This window comes from Balearica regulorum, chromosome 20, assembly GCF_011004875.1.
Source record: "Balearica regulorum gibbericeps isolate bBalReg1 chromosome 20, bBalReg1.pri, whole genome shotgun sequence".
Taxonomy (NCBI): Eukaryota; Metazoa; Chordata; class Aves; order Gruiformes; family Gruidae; genus Balearica; species Balearica regulorum.
The window spans coordinates 2,438,296-2,459,392 of record NC_046203.1 but is presented as its reverse complement, the minus strand read 5'-3'; the positions used below and the strand labels follow the sequence as shown (position 1 = coordinate 2,459,392).

Below are 21,097 nucleotides of genomic sequence, written 5' to 3'. Positions count from 1 at the left end.
GCCCCAAAAAGGGCACAGAATGAGTTAACAGAATTAATCTGCATCGGGAATGAAATTCCTTGTGCCAAGCAGCAAACTAGCTTTTGTCTCTTTTAAAGCTCTGCAGGGCCCTTTAAACTGATTTGACTGATAGAGCAAGTTTTCAGAAGGTGACTGGCAGGGATTTTTTGCTGCTCTTGTTCTCATTAGCACCCAAGGAATGAGCCTACAGCACAGGCTGAAGGCAGCTTGTGAGCATCAGCATGCTGGGTGCTCTCTCACCCCTGGAACACCTGCAGCGATGCCCAACTTGGAAACAAAGATGTGGCAAGACTTGGTCACAGCAGACAAAATGACTTTTACTCACCACACTGTGCCCCAGGTCTCTCTGCCTCTGCTCCTCGGGGAGCAGGAGAGCGCAGCTGAGTCCTCGCCACAGCGTGCCATCAGCCTGCCAGCCTGACGTGTGTCCCCAGCTCGGGGACCGTCTGCCTGTCCTGGAACTGCCCAGTGCAGACATTTGTGGGTGCCTGGCATGGGGCACTTCCAGCTGGCTGCTCTGTCGCTATGGACAGACTTATTAATTCACACAGACGAAACTGCATCCCGGGAGGTGCCGGCTGATTAAATATGACCTTGTTAGTGCAGACACGTTTTCTCAGGTGGTGTGTTCTCTTTCCTGTTGGTAGAACTGGCGTAGAGAAGATGGTGCTCAGGTTGAGGCACGGTGTCCTGGGAGGGAGGGAGAAAGCCTGGCTGTGTGTGTTTGCTCTCTGTATTGATCTTGAAGGCATAGCCTGCTACGTCAGTGCTAAAGCTTTTCCTTAGAAGTCGAGCTGTAGGTGAGGGAGCCAGCATGCCCTGCTGTGCCCCCTCAGGAGCTGCAGTGGAGCTGAGCTGTTTCCTCAAAGGCCATGTGGGCCACAACGGGTGCAGCAGCCTCCTTTTGCACGGCAGGTCCATCTTTAACTGCTGGGAAACTTATTAGTTGGGGCCTTCTCTTCATTCCTGGCACCTTGTGAGGGGCTTCCTTTTAGCAAGTTGTTTTGCTCTGAAAGGGGAACAGGAAAATAACCTTCATGTTGCTGCTGCTCCTGGGACAGTGTGGAGGAAATGAGCTGATGGGGTGCCAGGTCCCTCAGGCTGGGGAATGGAGGGGTGCAGGAGGAGGGCAGTGCCAAGGAGAGCACTGTGTGCTGAGACACGTTTGACTGGATGGGTGAGCGTATCGTGTGGAAGAGCTGCAGCAGAAGTGGTTGGGTCGGATTTATCTGGGAGAGGGGCTCTGCAGCTCTGACCATATTGCATAACCAGGACCGTATAGCCTTTTATTAGGTTGAAGTAATTAAAAAAAGAAAGCAAGAAGGTCTCTGCTCTCCTAACACACTCCCCATTGAATGCAACCTGCTATGGACTAGTCTGGTGTTCCACTGCAGGCAGGATGGTGTCCCTTGGGAGTCAGGCAGGGTCTTGGTCTGAGCAGACCCCTTCCTGGGGAGAGCTGAGCCCAGTGTGTGGCCGTGTCCCCCATGCAGGCGGTGACACAGCCCCACCGACCACATCTCACAGCGTGGGACTCGGCGTGTGGCGCTGAAGGGTTAGGAATTTTGCTTAAGGCATGTAGCAAGCGTGGTCAGTCGCTGGGCTTAACTCTGACGGTGAGGGAAGGCAAGGCAGAGCCAGTGTGCGGCCCACGGGTGCTCACTACCCTCCAGTGATCCAGATGTGCCTGTCCTGTGTTAACATCTGGAGCCAGTAGTGATATTTCTCTCATCTGACAGAGCTAGAGCCATGCCAGTCTGTGTGTGTGATAGCTGGAGGGTGGGAATAGGGGCTGAGCAGAAGCAGTGTTCGCTGGAGGTTGCAGTGAGCTTGTTAATCTGTGGCACCATTGCTCATGTTCCCAAGGCTGGGGCTGTTGGCAACAGAAGGACAAAGTGTTCTCTGGAGGAAAAACAAATGACTGGGACTTGCAGTGTGGGCAAGGGAGGGACTGCAGGGCCCAGGGCAGGTTCCCTTGCAGAGTAGGGCATCCCCAGTTGGTGACATGTGGGGGATGCTGCCCCTTGCCGGATCCTGGGAACCTGCTGGGGAGGTAACAATCAGCTGCCCCTGTGTTTCATGGGCTGGGGCTGCGCAGCAGCATCTTGCCAGAGGAAGGGAGCATGAGTGTTGCAGTGCTTAGCCACGTGTGTGCTTTTACACGTGCATCTCAGGTGAGAAAGGTGCTGTACCTGTTGCATAGAGATTTGGAGAGAGGATGGGTCTGCAGGACAGCCTGTGGAGAGGAGCCTGGCTCCCTTGATTTCCCCTTAGCTTCTATTCTGAACTTCAGAGGAGGATGAGAGAGGCCACCAATGTGTCTCTGAGCCGTTAAGAAGGGAGATGTATTTACTGGCTGCCAGGAACTTTGGTGCCCTCCTGTGCTGCCTATTAAATGATTAGAAAAGCATAATTATTTATATTATTAATAGCAGCAATTTACAGCAAGAGGAACATCTGTTTCTGTAATAGGAAGCAGGTGAGAGAGTTGAGATTCAAGATGACTTCTGAACCAGCCGTGCCTTTTGATGTCAACAAATCTTGTGGTGAGGACAGCTTTCATATTTTTTTTCCCCTTCAGATTATTTTCCCTGCTAAGGTTATAAAATGCATAATCATAAGGATGCTAAAACCCTCTGAGAGGGCAGGCATGTTATAAAACACATCAATTTTATTGAGCAGGTAGAATAAAGTTTCATAGCAAACTTGAGTTCTGGGAAAATCTGTACCGTTGGCTGAGAAACCCTGAGCCAGACTATCGGGCTATGATGTCCTTCACAGGTTTCTTTTGCTTCTATGTCTTGGGCATTGCCCTCTGCTGGGGGCCTGGGGGAGGAAGGAGTTGTCTGATGTTTTCCTCTGCTGTTTTGGCTCCTCTTCCTGAGCTCTTTGTGATTTTAATTAATATTCTGAGAGCAACTGGACGTCAGAAGACAAAGCTGGAGGCCAGGGAAGTGAGGCACTGCTGCAAAAGTCTTGTGAAAGCAATGACCTTGTCAAGAAATGCAAACACAGAGTTTAAAGCAACAAAGCCAAAGCAGCTAGAGAGTAGCTAAAGCCTGAAACAAATAAACAGAGGTTGTGTCTGTTTCTGCAAACACCCAAAAATGTGGCCCTGAAAATTGGTCTTGTTCTCTTTCACACACTGCAAGTTAAGAATCGAGTAGTGGTGGGCTTTTGCCTTTGGCGAAAAGTGAAGGAACTTGCGGTGCCTGTAAGGGAGTTGTTTTGTAGGGGTGAAGGCAGCCACGAACAAGAAGTGCTGCCTGGTGCTGGGAGAGGTCCCACGGTGCTCTGCCCTTGGCACCACTGCTGGATGTAGGCTTGGGAGCGCTGGCTGCCTGTGCCAGCCTCTCTGGCTGCCCTTTTCTACACCAGTTTGTTTGGGCTGAGGTTTCAGCATCTGCCTAGCAAGGAGTCGGCTGTGCCGAGCGCTCTGCGCGTAGCAGGGAGTCAGGAGCACTGACCTGAGCCCGACCAAGCCTGGGGGCAGTGCCTGGGTGGGTAACGCCGGTCTTTGGTGTACACTAAACAGCCTTGCAGCGTTCCCCTCTTCAATTCCTCCTTGCCAGCTCTCTCCTCTGGATGCTGGCACCGGCCTGGGCAGCCTGCCAGGTGGGAGGGAGGTGCAGAGAAGGGGCTCCGCCACCACCAAAAAGGGATGGAGGTGCCAAACAGAAGGCAGAGAGCGGCCCTGGACAGCCTCCGTGCCTCTCCAAAGTGAAAACTGACTCTGGGCTGCTTTTCTTTTGTTCTCAGCAGCGTATCAGCCTCAGTCGTCATCTCTAGAGGCAGCGGTAGTGTTCAGAGACACTGAGCAGCACCTCTCCTGGCAGCTGGGTGTAGGTGAGGAGGGATGCAGGTGTTCCAGAAGGCATTGGCATGTAGATGCTTTCACAGCATTGTAAGCTGGTTCCTGCCGTGGTTTCTGTGCTGTTTGTGCTGCACAGACACTGCTGCCCAGCTGTGTTCAATAGCTCTGAGGGCAGAAAAGGACTTGGCCATGAGCCTGACTTCCCCTGCTCATCATCTGCTGAAAAAGGGTAGGCACAAGGTGAGTCTGCTTGTTGTGTGTTCAGGAGCTGGAGCACTGCTCGTGCCGATGTGAGAGGCAGCCATGCTTCAGGTTGTATTTTCAGGTGGTGAAGTGGGCAGCTGAGCCTGGGTGGGCATGAAACCCCTGTCCTTCCTGAGCAGTAATCAGTTGTGTCTGCCTTTGAATGTGGGTCTGTGCATCCTCAGTGCAGTTTTGAGCTTGCCTTCTTCACAGGAATCTTTGAACCCTTCGATCAATCAGACAGTGATAGAAGAAATCTGCTTTTATGTTCCCCAGCCTGTTTGTTTTTGTTTGTTTGCTTGTTTTAAATATCTTTGAAGTATCTAAGAAGTGTTTAGGGCTGCTGAAACACACTAGATTGACCAGCCCTCTATTGACGCAAAGCAGGGAGGCGGCAGTGCTGCTAACCCATGCCAGCCTGTGCCTTGGGCTGGGACGCTGCCCAGGGACAAGGATGTTCCTTCTCTGTGTTTTGCTCAACCCTCCTGCAAAGGACTGTGCTTGGTGACAGCTGAGAGATGTGGCCCTCTGAAACCAGTGTCTTTCTGACAGTGGGACAGCCCTGCTCACTGAGGCTGCGGTTTCATTGTCTAGGTAGTGTTTGCCTTCTGCTCAGCACGTGAGTCCAGGGGTGACATCGCTAACGGCTTCAGCATGGAACCTGCCCTGTTCTTACCAGTCAGGCTGAGTAAGCATAGCAATTGCTTAATATTAAGTAACCTGAACTATATTTGATTTTTCCTAAGAGCTGATGGGCTGCAGCTCAGCCTTTTTCATTCTGAAAATGAAAGCCCGAGGCCGTGCTGGTTAATTGTACCTGCTTATGCAGTGTTTTGATGGATGAGGTTGTTGACTGAAGCAGAGTAGCTTTTGGCCAAGTGGAAGGCAGAATGCAAAGTGGTCTGGTTGTTCTATTGTGCTCTAACAGATGCTCAGAGGAGCACTAGCGCAAATGTTCCCACATGCCACCCAGTAAGGCACCTGCAGGAAGGTGTCCAAAAAGACCTGAGTTTGTGGCGGTTCTTGCTGTGATGCTTAAGGGAGCAGGGCAGGAAGGACAGGAGTGCTGCTTGCATGGAGGGCTTCTTGGGTGAAGATTTAGGACTTGTAAAGAATGCCTCCTCATTATCTTTTTAATGAGTCTTTTCTAAATCTGAGAAACCCCTGCTGTTACAGCTGTTAAATCATTCCAGCAGCACTGATGGGAGGATGAACCTCTGAGTCATTTGGATTTAAACCGAGTAATTTAGCACTCAGTTCAGACTGCCCTAGTATTGGCTTTATAAAGTTTTAAAATATTCTTCTCCAAGTGTTAAGTAGTAGTTAATGTTCTTCTCTCATCTTGCTCTGTGTGTGAGCCTCCTTCCCAGTGTCAGTGTAAAGTGCAGCAAGACTTCTCAGCTCACAGCAGAGGAAATGCTCCAAGAGTGGAGGAGAAGATACTGTGCTAATGAAATTCAGGTGCTTGTTTTATCTTGATGCCAGGGGACAGCGCAAGTGCTGGAAAGGAGGATGAGGCCAGTTCTTGAAGCCTGTGGCAGAGAAGGTACAACGTGGCTTTTGGCAAAGCCATGCATTAAATCAAGACACCTCTTGCTGTGGGGAGAGCTAACTCTTCTGAAGTTGTTGGTTCCTTACACAAACTCCTGCTCCAAGCTCGGAAGCCTGAAGTTCACTTTGGCTGCTATTCCAGGCTCCTGCAGCCATCCCAGCTCTGGTGTGTGCTGTCTGGTTCCCAAATGCACTTTCCACAGACAGTTTCCTTTGGTAGTCAACATGTAGGAAATGCCTATGGTTACGATGATCTTCTGTCTAACAGTACGCTATTACTATTAGGAACAGGATGCCTCTGCTTACTGTTTGGTTTTTTTTCATGCAGCGCAGAGCAAGAGAAGGATTGAGAAGAGTTCTCTTTCTCACCCAGATAGAATTACTTTTTATCTCTTAAAGGTTTTTGTATGGATGACCGTGGTCTGCTGTGGCATCTCACTGAGCAAGGCAAGGCCAGCCCCTCAGCATCATCACCGTTATGTCCTGACTGACCTCAGGAACCATGCTCCTTCACTCAGCAGCGAGGCTGGCCCGTAGCCTGGCAGGGCCAAGCACTCAGACAACAGACCTTTGCTTAGCAAAGAGACCTGGCAGCTTGTAGAAACAGAGCTGATGAATTCAAAGTCCAGCGTGGCCAGCCGTGTTCCAGGAGCTGGAAAATGCCTGGGTGCTGCAAGCTGGTGGCTGATTAACAGCATCCAGGAGGGGATGGATCAAGTAGGTTGCCCCTCTTTTTAGAGGATTTTACTGAGAGCATTTGATCACCACAAGGTTCTGACATGTGTGTTGCTCTTTCTCTTGCCCTCCCTGAGTCAGTCTGTAGGACACAGCTGCTGTAATTGGACTTGTCTAGCTGCTGGAGATGTTGCCTGTGTTAATTACTGTGTGTCGCTTTCTAGCTGAAACTGGGTTTCTTTTTGATCTCTGCTTGTTCAACACAAGCTGATAATGGCAGACTGGAGGTCATGAGGCTCTGCTATATACTGGCACAGAAAACCCTGCTCTTAGAAGAAAGCTAGGTGTTCCTGCCAAGCCTTTCAGGGCTGTTCTTGAATTAGCCCTGAGGTTACATGCCTCCTCCCAGCCTGCTCCACCCAGTTCAGTTTATCTCCCAGAAAATCCTCCTGTCCCCACAACTGTTAATCTATTAAACAGACCGTTGCCTGGGGGAGGTTACGGTTATGGGAGGCTGCCTCTAACATGGCTTCAAGCTTCCCGCAGAGCTCCAAGGCTTGTATTTGACTACCTGTTAGGTATTGCATGATTGGGTGCTCTGCATTTTCCAGATCCTGCAAATACAAACCAAAATACTTCATTCTTTGGCCTGAATTGCCAACACTTTATTTGCAAATAAGCCATATTCCAGACTTGAATAGGCTATTTGAGTTGGAAGGGACCTTCAATGATCATCTAGTCCAACTGCCTGACCAATTCAGGGCTGACCAAGTTAAAGCCTGTTAAGGGTGTTGTCCAAATGCCTCTTAACCACTGACAGGCCTGGGGCATCAACCACCTCTCTAGGAAGTGTGTTCCAGTGTTTGACCACCCTCTTGGTAAAGAAGTGCTTCCTTGCTCAGCTAGAGAAAAGCTAACACCCGTTGCAGTTGGGAGGGAAACTTTGGAATCAAAGATGTAGCCAACATCATGGCAATCAATAGAAGTTCGAAAGGCTACAGGACATAAGACCACCTTCTACTCAGACTGCAGCTTTTCTGAGCTATCTTGGTTTTGGTCCCACAGGGGAAAGTACCTCCCTTGTGCCATCTCTATCTCCAAGGAGGACTCTTACTTCAAGTCTCTCCTCTTCTACCATGTGCAGGTGGTTCTGGCATGTGGCCCTGGCTCTCTCCTTATTCCCTCTCCCCATCTGAGAAGCCTCTATGCTGGCTGCTCACCCGGATGCAGTCAGCCAGATGTCGAGGGGCTCCTGGGTACCGTGTAGCTGTGCAATACCGTTGTTATTTTCAGCCAGTTGTTCAGCTGTCAGACTGGATTCTGGAGGATGCGAAACCCGGCTGACACATACACAAAGCATCTTCTGCCAAATCAGGCAGACAAGCATCTTGATTCAAAAGTAGCTTATTTTTATTACTGCCTATTGTATATACTTTTTTAAAGGAACAGTTTTGCTGTGGAGAAAAAAACCTGCACAATTGTTATTTTGGAGAAGGTTTTTCTAGTGCTCGGGATCTGTCTGGAAGGCTGATATTTGCTCAGCTGTGTGCTGTCTGTGTGCCAATGAACACAGCATGTCAGAGCAAACATGCTGGAGCCCGATCTTCCCAGCAGAAGAGGTTTCATTCCTGTCCTTTTGGCTCCCAGATCTGACAATGGACAGCTGAGGATAGAGGGCCTTACGTGGGACTGAAGCATTCCTGAGGAAGTCTGATGTGACAACGCTCTGGAACCAACCTCCCCGCAGCTTTCCCTGGCCCCTAGCTACGGGTTGACTTTTATTTTCATGTGTATCATCCTTTCTATTGTAAGCCATACCTGCTCTTGGCTTTTGTCTGGACTGTGCAGCTAGAAAAGCTTTCAAATAACCGATAGGGAGAAAAATGTCACTTTGCCCATCTAGCTGTATCCTCAGACACAGAAGGGGCTGGAGCTGTCAGGATTCCCCTGGTCCTTTCTTGCCTAAAGGATGGGGGGGGGGGTAAGCAGATGGTCCTTCCTATGGATTGACATATAACAGCTGGGTGCTGGGAATTTATGGTGCAGTCATCATAACTAACTGATATTATTTACTCTATTTAGAGAAAAGTATTCTATCCTAGTAACAACTGGGAAAACAAATGCCAGCATTTATCATGCAAGTGCTGGCAATAATAGAGGTCAAGTGGATTTATAGTGCCAGAACCCATTATGTGTTTGAAGACTAATTAAAGCCTTAAATGAGATGCTTGTCCTACCAGAAGCAGCTTTTTTTACCCCCCCCCCTTCCTTTTCTTGCTGTTGTGCATTTTTCCCCCCTTTCCTCTTTGAAGAGCTTGCAGTAATAATGGAGCACTAGCTTGACAGAGCTTCCCCGATTAGATGTCAGCAGCATATGATTTGAGATGCTCTGTGTGCATTTGGATTGCTGGACTGTATCTCTTCTTTCTCTTCTGAGCTTGGTAGGGTTTACAGACCATTCTTCCACCCTAAACAACTGCCTGCCTGGTCTGATTTAGTCATATTGAACAATATTTAGAGCTGTCTGCCAAAATCAAGGTTTTGAAATGCTGGGGTCTGTGCTAATGCGGGGAGGCACTGTCCTGGGCTGGAAGAACTCGCCCAAAAGACAAGTCAGCATCTCAGTTAATACAGGTACAGAGAAATGACCTTTTCATGAAAATACAGCAAGTGCTTATGCCAAGATTTGTTGTGTTCTTTGTGGTGCAAAGCTTGTGCTCTGTGGGGGAACCACGGAGCTGTGTGTGCTGCTCAGCCAGGAGGGCTGGTGGCAGAGGGAATGATGTTGGCCTTTTCCCTTGGTCTTCTGTGGAGTCCACTGTCAGGTTTAATTCTGCTTCCTCTGGTACAGCCACCCCAGAGGGATACAGTGTGTTCCTGGCCTGCAAATAGAACTGTCGCGCTCTCTGCGTTGGGGTGGGGGTTTGCTTCATCTCAAACATGGATGGAGTAGGCAGCTCTCCAAGCTGCTGGAGATACAGAAGAGCCTAGGAGTTATCAAAGCACATGTCAACTTGATGAGAGCTCCTGGCAGGGCTCCCTGAGTTGCTGCTACACATGTTCTGCTCCATCTTGTCAACCTTGAAATCTCAGGAGTGCCAGCTGGCCATGGAGACTGTCCATAGAGGAACAAAACTCTGCCCTCACTGTCTTTGCTCTACTGCACATTTATATGGGATGGTCCTATCGTCATCGTACAATAAAGAGCTTCCTTGTGTTTTCTGTGGCTAGATCTCACTTTGAAACAAGGTGCTGCTAGAGATACTCTGCCATGTGAGCGTTTCTCCTCTAATTGCATCCTGAAAACCAAGGACTTGCCTGTTGGAGCACCTGCCGGTGGCTTCAGGAATAGAGTCCTTCCCTCTAGAGCCCATACTGATCCTGCCCTTCCAGGCAATACGGAGCTGGTGGCAGATACCAAGGGGACAGGAGAATGGGGGGGAAGGTGCTGTGGTTGCTGTGTGCACCATGTCAACTCTCTGGTTTAGCTTCTCTATCAGACATGCAGGGCCTGGTGTAGCTCTGCGTTGATCAGCTTAAAAAGCCTGAGGAAGGGAAGGAGCATGCACTACCAAACTTTTGGCTTTAAAGAAGAGATTGTAGATAAAGGTTCCTGTATCCATGACATCACAGGTAGCACAAGGATGTGCAGAGGGGCTGTCTTCATCTCTGCAGGGTGGGAATGTGAGACAGGGAAAATGTGGGTCTTGATGGGTGTCTGATGTGGATATATCCACAGACAGAAGAATAGGGAGTATTTTTGAAATGGGATGTGAAGGAGCGGGAGGAAGCAAAGATGTCTCGTATGCAAGCAAGCAAGCACACAAGCATCCCGCTCTGCTCTGTTGCAGTAAAGTTTCCCCTCACTGAAGTTCATCCTTCCCTGAAAGGAAGGGAGGTGACTGCTTCATCAAGTTTTAAAATACAGGAATGTGAAAACCGTTAAACTCACCTCAGGAGCCAAACTGCAAAAGCAATATGTAAAAAAAAAAAAAAAAAACCCAAAACAAACAAAAAACCCAACCTAAAACCCTTGGTTCATGGTGGTGTTGAGATCATGGGGAGGTGGGGGGGAAGAGATTTTGAAAAAAAATATTTAAAAAAGAGACAACAACCCTGAGCATGAGCACTGAGAAGAACAACATCTGAAGAGCTCCAGGAAAACGAGGCATGAATACAGCCAGTCAGTAGCATTGCTCAGCTGATGTTCACAAGAAGGTTTCAACTTGCTCTGTTAGAGACCTTAGCAAACCTTAAAGACAGAGAGAGCATTTAGAAATGCCCCTGAGGTTTTCCGTTACTCTGCAGTAGGCTTGGTAAACATGCCAATAAATACTGGAGAGAGAGGGAAAAAACCTTCCAGAGGAACAGACCCAGGTTTTCAGCTGCTCAATCTTTTGCATCCACGGCTGCTGCTGTTGATCGGCACTGGGGAGAAGGAGGCTGAGTTGAACTGCTGAATGTTAGGCGGTGCTACAGGCATTTCTGGGAAAAATAACTTGAAGGAGGCTGAGAGTTACGTCTGGAACCATCTGAGGGAATGTCCTGGTCAGAGACAGAAAGTTAATGGGACTCCTCCTGTCATGGGGCACTTGTGAGTATGGAAATGTCTCTGCTCTCCTGGGAGATGAGTATGTGCAGGCTACCGAGTCTGTCTGATGTGGAGTAAAGGGGAGAAGCTCCCACGCATGCCGTGGGAGTTACTGCCTGTGTCGATCCGGTTAATGGTAGCCCTGACTATAGGTAACCTCTTAATTCTTCTAGCTGCTTGTTTTAATGGCGCTGCTTGCTCTGCCTGCGGGACAGCTCGTGGTGAGTGGGGGTGGCAGAACCGCGGGCTTTTGTGAGGCCATCGCTTGGCCCCGGCGCCGCCTGTGTTTTCTTCTGGAAGAAAATAGCTGAGTTGGATGGCTCTGAAGTTTGTAACTCCTAACTTCTTCCTCCCTTAGCTCAACTGAATGTGAGATCGACATGGTAACAGAGGAACACCAGCATCAAAACAACTGAAAAAGACAAATTGTTCTGCATGCCCTAATTGCTGGGGTAGTCTCAGCTGACTACGTATATTAAATTAACAAAGGGGAAGGCAGGTTTTCTCAGATCAGAGATTAATGGTTTCTGGCCAGCAGTTTAATGCTACTGCAAATGTAAAAAAGCACCTGAGGATGGAGGTGTATAATTAACGACTCTTTAGACTGTTGGAAATGATGTTTATCTAATCAGACACACTTTGCTTCTTTCTTGCTTTCCTGGAAGTGGCCGTTAAAAGCTGCTGTGACGCACGCTCGCTTCCAGATGCTGGCCTCGCCTCTTGGGCATTGCTTTGAAACCCAAATGTACCATCTGATTAAGTGTTTGTAGGTGTCTTTTATTCCAGACCCACCTCGCTGCTCCACACGTAAGACTAGGTTATTCTGGGGGAAGCTGAGCGCCATGAGCAGCTATAGCAATGTCCAGAATGTCATTGTGCGTAACTGGGAGCCACCAGGCACAACCCGCCGCTGCCTTCCCCTTGCTGAGCTCCTGCCTGACCGACGTGGCAGCAGCCAAAAGCCCTTTGCTTGTTTGGCAGCATGGGAGGAGACCCCGGGGCCGGCAGCAGCTGCCTCCTCCGTGCTGATGCCCACAGGTTGCTGGTGGGAGCGTGGTGCAGCGATGGGAGCTGGGTGGGGGGTGTCTCGTGTCTCCCGCCGAGTTGGCACAGGGCCTCAGCTGTGTTTAAGAGCTCCAGGTCCTCTCAGCTGAAAACTGGTATCGCTGGTGCCCCCGAGGAGCGTAAGCTTGGGCGGCATTTGACACGTGGAAGGGGGGTCCTGTGTCTCTGGCAGGGTGGTGGGTTGTGCCTGCCCGCCGAGAGCGGTGCAGCTCTCTTCGTTTTATGGTGGGAGGGGGCTCAGGCTTGATCAGTTCAGCCGTCTTCACGGCTGAGCGGACATCCAGCCTGTGGTAATCGATGTGTTCAGCTACCAAATAACTCTGTTGTTTCACTGGTATCTGGCAGCACGAGCCTTTCCCAACCTGCTCACAGGAGGTGCATAAGATACATTAGCAAACATAAGATACCTTAGATAAGATATCTTAGTAAACAGAAGCAAAGACTGGAACAAAAATGGTAAACCCAAGAGTTGTGCCTCCTTTGTTGAGGGCAGCAAAGTCCTTTTTTCCTGCCTACTCCAAAGGGATTTAAATCCCCCTGGGCAGCCCCATGTCTGAACCCTTGCCAGTGTCAGCAGCGATCGCTGACCTTCCGGGATCAAATCCTGTTGTTACTGAGCTGCTGCCAAGTGAGCAACTGGCTTTGCAGTGCGGAAGAGGGTAGAATTTGGTAGAAATGATGACTGCTTGTCGTTACTTGTTTTCTTTGCTCTCTGTGTATTCACATTGATATCTGTTCTGCACTTATTCACCAACCCTGATGTCAGTCCCTTCTGAACTCAAAGCCAAGTAATGAAATCACCTTAAAATGAAGCTGGTGCTAATGTGCTTTTTGGACTAGAGAAAAATGCACAGAAATATTTTGCTGATTTGAGTCCTTATGGCTGCAAGAGGTAAATCACTTTAGGGTAGCAAGAGGCAGTGAAATTAACTTTAGGTCATTTATAACAAAGATGTGATATATGTGCGTGACCCTTAGCGCAGTCCTAGCTGATCTGAGCTCGTCTGGTATCTCACAAAGCTGAGTGAGATTGAGCTTTTGAAAGCAGCAGTGTCTTTGGAGTTGCTGCAGTTTAGAGACAACGGCGGTCGCATCTGGAGTCCTGGCAGAGCTGGACACGTGTTAATGCAGGAGTCCCTGCTACGGTTTTTTCCATTTAAACACCATATTCTGCTTGCAGTCTTGAATCGGTTTATGAATTTTGTGCCTTCTCTCTCGTTAAGTTTGTCCAGTGAGCAGCTCAGTGGCACCCAGGGTTTGAACAGGGTCCGTGGGGGCTGCTGTAACATAAGCAACGGTGCTGTTAGGTGGTGGTGGGAAACTGGGGGATCTTTAGGTTTGGTGAGTTTGCTGTTGCAGGAACCACACAAAGCTCAGTGGTTTCCGTTCTCAGGGCTCAGCATGGGGATGGGTTTCAATTCACATGCATTCATTCACCCTCCCCGAGGGTTTCCCCTGAAGCTTGGAAGTTATCATGGGACCTTGAGTGCAAAGCTTTCGAGTCTGCCCTGTTTGGTGTTGCTGGTGTGGGATGTTAAGTGGTGCCCAGCTAAACTGAACCTTCAGGAAAGATCAGGGAAGGGGAGCAGAAGTTTTCCCAGATGTGGGTGAAGGCATCCCAGGGCCTTTTTGTAAATCTTGGCTGTGTCAGTGAGTGAGGCAACAGAAGCTGGAAGCAGGTTGGAGGAGATACGGAGTTTGGAAAGCAGGAGTCAGAGCTGAACTGTTTCACTCACTCTGTTATTCTAGAATACTGCATTAAAATGAAATCTCAAATTACAATGAAAGCTGCCAAATTTTCTGATTTCTTTGTCAGCTTCAAGGCAAGGTTTTGCTCCCCTTAAGGTTGGGCCTATGATAGATAGAAAATATTTGCTCCTTCACTTAGTTTTCCATCCCTCGTGACTCTAGAGAAAAGCTCAAAGCTGCATCCCAGATACATTCTTTAAGTTAAAAACATGAAGATAAAGCAACAAATCCATGCATTTATTAAGCTATGTTTTTGTTACGATTTTTTTCTCAATGTCAGTCCCCTGACTTGTGTTGTTTAGAGTGAGGTTTGTAACTCCTGAATTCCAGAGACCTCAGTTGAGATCAGGGTCATAGCGTGGCCCGGCCACTGGTTTGATAGCAAAAGCTTCACGCAGCCCTAGCTGTTGCTGTGGCAGTGTTTTGCAAAAGACTCAAAACAATAGAGGAAAAACCCACGTTTGAGTCTCAAGGACAGCACAGCTGCAGCATCCCGTCCTTTTGACTTTGTAGTTAACAGGAGCGGAGGGTCTGCCCTGGCTCGAATTTTATCTGCGTGACAGTAGTGCTGTCAGTGAGTGACACCCTCCTGATGCGAGAGTGCGTTGTTTTGCAGGAGCCAGGCCAAAGAGACTCCAGAGGAACAGCATGGACAGCTTAGACCTCCTGAAGTTCCCCTCTGAAAAGGTAAGCAAAGATGCCTGGCTTCAAAGATTAAATATCAGTAGGAATCTGTAATGGCTTGTTGACTGGCTTCATTTGCGGGGAAGTATGCAATTAGCAGATATCATTGGAGTCAATGGGATTAACCAAAGAGGGTTTCTAGAGAGCTTGGAGGAGAGGAACAGCTGGTCCAACTAAAAAGGCACTTAACAACTGAAAGCTGAAAAAGCCACTTCTATGCTTTTTTGAAAAAGCAGCCCTTTATTGAGAGGGCAATCGTTAGCATTTTAGCCCCTTTAGTGGCTGGTGGCAAATCTCAGTGCCTTGTTAGCCCAGCGGAGTGCTGCGCTCAGCGCAGGTAGGGACGGAGAGGTCAGAAGCAGGAGATGGTGCGTTGCAGGAGGCAGAGGGGTTTATTCCAGGGGCTCTAAGGATTGCCTCTGCTCCGGTTCGCTGCTGGAAATGTCAGATCCAAGCAGATCAGCATTTTCTCAGGCTTCCCAGGGCAAAGGCTGTTTCTACAGTCAGCTGGGAGGCACTCAGCCTTTCCACCTGCAGGGATCACTTAAGTTTCTCAGAAACTCCTGTGCAGGAGCAGCGCTGGTGCTGCCGTGGGGCTCAGTCATGCCTGTTCCCAGAGGAGGTGGCCAGGCAGGCAGCTGTGCTCTGCCTTTTTGGACTGTCTTTGGCACAAATAATTTACATTCATCCAGCGCTTTCCAGGAACAGCTCTCCCGAGTGTCCCAGGGAGCATTTCTCCTTTTGCATAAGTGTCACAGAAAAAACTCGCCCGAGTTGCAGGTAGGTGCACATGGTCAATGGGAAATAACCTCAGGCTTGCAAAACCGTTGGAGTGCCTAAACATGCCAGGAAGCACTGGGAGGGCCAGGCAAAAGCTCCTCCCTGAATTAGCTCTCTTTGGGAGTTAAATGCCAAACACACTTAATGTATTTTTATTACTCTTCCAAGCGTCCGTTGGCCATTTTGGCTCCCACCTGCCTTAACCAGGGTGACTCCAGCTCGGTGGTGCGGACAGCAGGGACAGCGATGCCCAGTGACAGGGAGACATCCGACTGTGTGTCCTCGTTGGAGCAGCATGGCCCAGAGGACTGGCAGGGAGAGTTTTGTTGATGTGTGATTTGCTGCTAATGGTGTTAGTGCTGTTGGTTTCCTGTTCTTTGCTGTAAAAGCTGAACCTCATTCGATAGTTCAGGCAGGGTTATGGGATTTCAGGGATTTCCCGGTGGGGGTTGGAGTAAACAGGAGCTGTGGGTGGTCCCTAACTGCAGAGTCAGACATGAGTCGTCCCGTTCCCCCTGCAGTGGTCCTGTGGGGTGTGTGCGAGTTCACCTCTCCTGGCGAGAGTGTTTTGGATGCAGTTCCCCTTCCTCTCTCCCACTGCAGCTCCTAGGGAAAAGTGATTACAGTCATGGGAGAGTGGTGTTTGCTTCAAACCTGCTATGGTGAGGGTGATAAGATTGCAAAGAATAAATCAGTGGAGTGAACTGTAATCTCTCTAGCACCCTCTCATTGTCATCTCACCCCCTCTGCCCATCATCTCTGCCAGAGATAGCTTTCAAAGTCAGCAGGGACCCCTGTTACCGCACAGGCCAGGAACCCTTGTCCAATGCCTCTGCACGGAGTCGCGTGTCTGGGCAGAGCGTATCTGCCAGGAAGGACCTACGTCAGCTCTGAACCCCCCAGCAGATAGCTGCTTCCCTGATCATCCTGCTCTCTCCAGCCTGTGCCTTATTCCTTGTTTTGAGCTTCTCTGGTTTTAGCTCCTAGCCATTGATTCTTGTTTATTCCTCTCTCTACCAGAATAAAAATCTCTTTATCACATGCTGGTTTTTACCCTGAAGGTGCTTACGTGCTGTAATTGAGTCATCTATTCTTTTTGTCATGAACTAAACAGTTTGAGGGCTCTAGCTAAGGCAGTAAGGCATTATAAGGCAGTTTCTTTCCAGTTCTGAAATCCACTTTTGTGGCTGCTTTTCAAAGTGGACACCAACCTGGCTGCAATTGGTACCATCAGTATCATCTAGGGAAATTAATCTCCTGACATGTTCTCACTATTTCTGTTTGTATTGCAAGGAATGGAAAAGTCATTTTGGCTGCAGCATCCCACAGTGCTGTCGGCACGCTGTGACTTCAGATCCTGTTCAATATCCTTGGCTTTTCAGTCTATGTGCCCTTAAATCCCAACCTCGTGAGCCCGTGGGTCATCTCCTGAGCTGTGCTCAAGCTTCTTTCACCTGCACGTAGTTGCTGCAGTGAGGACACCCTGGGGAGTCCCCTCAGTGCTTTATGTATGATAAAGAGGTGGTCTGCAGCCCAGAAACACTGCAGCCCAAAGCATCAAGCAGGTCGAGGCACTCAGTTCCCCCGGTTACATGTAAAGTGCCTGGTACCTTTAATAAGTGTCTTTGGAGCTAAACGCTGAAGACTCCTGCTGGTGCTTCTGTACGAGGGCCTCATCTGCATGACAGCAGTAATGAGGCTGTTATGATAATACAGACAGGGCCGTTAACTTGAGACTTTTGACAGAGAAGGGATAGAGCTATGTGCATCTTACGGGAAGGGGGTGAGAATGGAGAAGCCAGGCACGGGGCAGGACCTGGAAAAGCAAAGTGAGGAGCTGCAGTGAGAAGGGACAAAAACTAGAATTCAAGAGATGCGTAACGTCTGTGACCTCAGTTTCCCCATGCATTACACGGGGGCGATAATCCTGTATTTTATATGTCCATGAGAGCACTGAGCAGAACCATTTAAGAGAGCAGCGGAGGACAGCAGTGAGAGAACAGGGACTGCTTGTAACCATCTGCTGTCATTAGTCATGTTGCCCTGCTGTCCCCATGTGCTTCTGGTAGCATGAGGGTTGGCAAAAGGGCTGAGTGGGACTCCAGCTGTTCATGTTGATCTGCCTTTTAGGAAACCATTGGGTACAGGCCCTTCTTCTCGCTGGAGCCAGTGGGAGACACAGGCAGGCAATGCTCCGTGTGTGTTGGGAGCCAAATCCTAGAGGTGGGAAATGCTGTGGAGCATCTAGCATAGCCACATTTCCTGGGGCATGGTCAGGTTATCCATGGGGCAGTGTGGGCTGCAGCACGGCTGGGCGCTGGGAGGAAGTGAAGATTCAGCAAGTGGAGGGGCTTGTGCCAAGAGTTTGGCACGATGAACTTGCCATTCTGTTTGGAAGAGGTTTTTATGAGTTTCCAGAAATCAGTAGCAGCAGCGACTGCTTCTGGACCTTTCATTCATCATTCCCTGTGCCTGTAAGTAAACCGTTCATGTCTCTACCTCCATAACTGGATTTTTTAAGAGGATGTTACTTCTCCCTGTGGAGAAGTTGACTACTGTGTATTGTTTGGGTGATGCTTCCTCTCTACTACTTAAAATCACTCACTGCAGAGATAGGCAAAATGTCCTCATTCAACCTGCACATCATGAGTAGCAACTCATACCATCTAAACTCCAGGTTAACTTCTTGCTTCTGTGTGTCTCCTGTTCTGTGGCTACTTGCCAACAGATCTCCACATAAACACGAGACAAGCAATTTGTGCAATGACTATTTCTTGCTTTCCCAAGGACCAGAATGGGGACAGCCATCACGTGGGAGACCTGAAGATCTCTGGAAAAGAGTTCTTGTCATTACCTGCAAGGTCAAAGAAATACCAGGAGCACCAATCCAGTTCAGAGACAAAGTCCCAGGGGTCACGTACATCGCCACTGGATACCAGTGAAGTCCGAGTCCAGATGTCACAGTCGGTAGGAAGATGGTTTTTTTCCTCCAGTACTGATCTGGGAGTTTCTTATACCATGGTCATTCTTAGCTCATTTCTAACCCGGTATGGGGGTGGCAGTATGGTCTGTTGGCTGGAAAACAGAGCCTGCATCTAGCTCTGCTGTTGACTGTTTGGGCAACTGTAGGTAAGTAATTTTGCCTTTTTGAGCCTCAGCTTCGCTGTCCATTAAGCAGAACAATAGTACCAACCTCCATCATGAACTGGTTTATGAGAGCTGGTATTCAGTGGTGGTATTGGTAACCTCTTGAGGGATGAGAGTTTAGACCTGAACTTTCCTGAGTTTGTGACTGTCAGGATGTAGTGCCTTGAATTCCAGAAGAACACAGCACTTTGGAACCCTTGCTGTGTGGAGCCTGACTTGATCAGCCTCCTGGGGTTCATGAGAAGTGGGCTTGTTGCCTTCAGGAAACAGAGCCCTTTTCAGGTTTTTGATGAGCAACCAAAAATGTTGGTTGCCTTTGCCAAATCTAGGACCATGGGTATTGTTCCCTCTCATCTCCTGATCACATTGATGATCTCCAGAGTGGCAATGTGCAGAGTGGTCTCTCTGAATTTGTCAGTCATTAGGAAGAGATGATAGAAAATCATTGTCTAGGAGCTTCTCTTTGAAAGCAAGTTAGGTGGAGCATGCTTAAAGGGCAGAAGCTGGCAAGAGGAGCTGGCCCTGATGTCAGTGATTTATGGGTTACTGGCATGCAGAATGTCCTGTGTTAGGTGTTGAAGAGCTCTGACTCGGTCTGTGCTTGGCTCCCCAGAAGGTGGTGGGGATCCGTGCCCTGGAAAGCTCTCCACGTGCCTTTTTAATGTCTTCAGCCCGAACAATTGAGCTGTTTGTTAGACCATTATCTTCTGGTTATGTTCATGTTTGTTGTGACATGTGGCAAATACCATGTACTGGGGAGGCTTCCTGCAGCTGTGTTGGTTTTGTTCTCAGTCCTGGAGAGAGGGATCACACCCACAAAAGGTGGCATGTTTCTGGGTCGTGGGAGGGGGCTTGGAGATATTTGAACTCAGTGATGTCGAGTGAGAAGCCCCAAGTCCTCAGCTTGTTGTTGGCAGGAGGTGGAGTGTAACAGCAAAGATTTAATGATCACACCAGTGTTTTGAAAGTATTTGGGCTCTTGCTTTATACCGAGGCTGTAACACACTATCACAGTCCTGTGATCATGCAGTGATTCCAGATGGAATAAATCCAAGCCAGGAAGGATAGGCCTATTTTTTCTTGGCATTTAAGAAAAGTGAAATAAAATATTTTCGTGCTGGGTAAAAAAGGGTCTGAGCTGCAGAGCTTGGGATGAAGAGTGGGGATGCTTGAAAGTATTTCTAGCACTGAATCGTTTGTTCCTGCTCTGCGGATCATGGGGAGAACATATCCTGTTGTACCTGTGTGCATGTGCGCACATACGCGTCCCTTTTTGACCACAGACATTCCTGATTTTCAGTTCTCTGACCACTGGAGACAGGATCTTTACACCAACTGGTTTTTTTTTTTTAGACTTCTCTGAGCTCATTCTTCATTCCCAACAGTGCTCGTGGAAATGTTCTAATAGAAAAAGCATTTCCTACTGCTCACCGGTGCAAACATGATCATTGAGAAGGAAAACAAAGCTCATCTGAGCCAGAAAGGAGACAGCAGCACGGGGGCATCCAAGGCAATACAAAGGCAGAAAAAAACCCACTTCTGCCAGAAATAGCCTTGTATTTTTAACTCAGACATTCAGCCAGAAACCAAACAAAAGTCATGCTCCATCGAGAGCAAGGCGAAAAGCATTCCTCAGGAGTGTAGTTCTGAGTACGTAGTCTGTCTAAGAAAAGGCCCCACGGGACGTTGCCAACCACCAGTGACCTCGTGACAGTACACGTGGGGTTTTGGTGAACCTCCGTGAAAGAGCAAGTGTAGACTTACTGCAGTCACAGGAGGTGCCTGTCAGACACCTGGGGTACATGCTGGTTCCTGGCTCTGATGGAAGCGTGTGAGCGGGCAAGGGACACGCTGCTCCTGCCTGCGCACCCGCAGAGTGAAGGCAGGTGTATTTATATCCCCTCTCCTCGTTTTCTGAAATACCCTCAGAAATCCAGGAGCTCCTCAGCAGCCAGAGCTGGAGAGACTCAGGAGGCACGTGAAATCCTGCCCCGATCCCTGCAGTGCCTGGCAGTGCTGCGTGTGTGCTGTTTGTCCAGGCACAGGAATAAATGGTCCGTCACCCCTGTTGCAGGCAGCAGAGCCTTGCCAGGACATGGCTCACACCAGCGGGTTGTCTCCAGACCGTGCCCTGCCACACATGAAATACCCTCCAGAAAGGGCTCTTTTGCCAGGAGAACGTCTCTGCAGCATGTTCTGATGGACAAGGCTGGGTCACTTCAGGTGAATTTTGTTTTGTGTTGGTGCTCCCAGCTGACAGTTAGGCCAGCCTGACTTTGTAGCATAGGCCAGACCTTAAAACGTTTAAAGTCAAAGTCGTCTTGCAGGTACTTGCCAAAAGCGACGCAACCCATGGCCTTGTGTTCTGTGTTTGTCCCCGTCTGTGAGAGGGCTACCAGGGCCACATCGGTCTGTTGTATGGGAGTGTGGGTGGGCTTTTTTGAAAAGCTGTGATTCCCATCCATGTGAGGCTTTTTAAATCAAACATAGCAAACCCCACCCAAGATGGGAGAGAAGCTTTCCTTGGTCAGGCTGTTTAGACAAGAATCCCGCCCCCCCACGTTCCCCAATTCCTCATTTTGTGAATGCTCAAAGCAAAAATCCTCTTTAATCCATCACAAAACAGCAAGTCCTTAATTAGAGGTGAGCTCTAATAGTTGATTTAAGGTGCTTTTATGGGATGCCACAATACCTGCTGTCCCGTCAGAAGGTGTGAACTCAGACTGCGCGCACAGTCCTGCGTGCTGCTCTCCCATCGTCGTTTTGCAGAGAGGAAC

At 49.0% G+C, this 21,097-nt stretch overlaps 1 protein-coding gene across 2 annotated transcripts in view; it reads left to right on the top strand.

The window, feature by feature from the left end:
- Window positions 1–21,097, top strand: part of GPSM1 (G protein signaling modulator 1) — an 82,468-nt gene that overhangs the window by 36,695 nt on the left and 24,676 nt on the right. Inside the window, exons 1-3 of one of the 2 annotated variants that reach the window (XM_075772469.1) lie at window positions 10,880–10,898; window positions 14,326–14,396; window positions 17,961–18,140. In XM_075772469.1, coding sequence (XP_075628584.1) covers window positions 14,358–14,396; window positions 17,961–18,140 — 219 coding nt within the window. In that variant the 5' untranslated portion in view covers window positions 10,880–10,898; window positions 14,326–14,357. Of the gene's footprint in view, window positions 1–10,879; window positions 10,899–14,325; window positions 14,397–17,960; window positions 18,141–21,097 lie in introns of those variants that run through there. The other variant, XM_075772468.1, reaches the window with a different exon arrangement.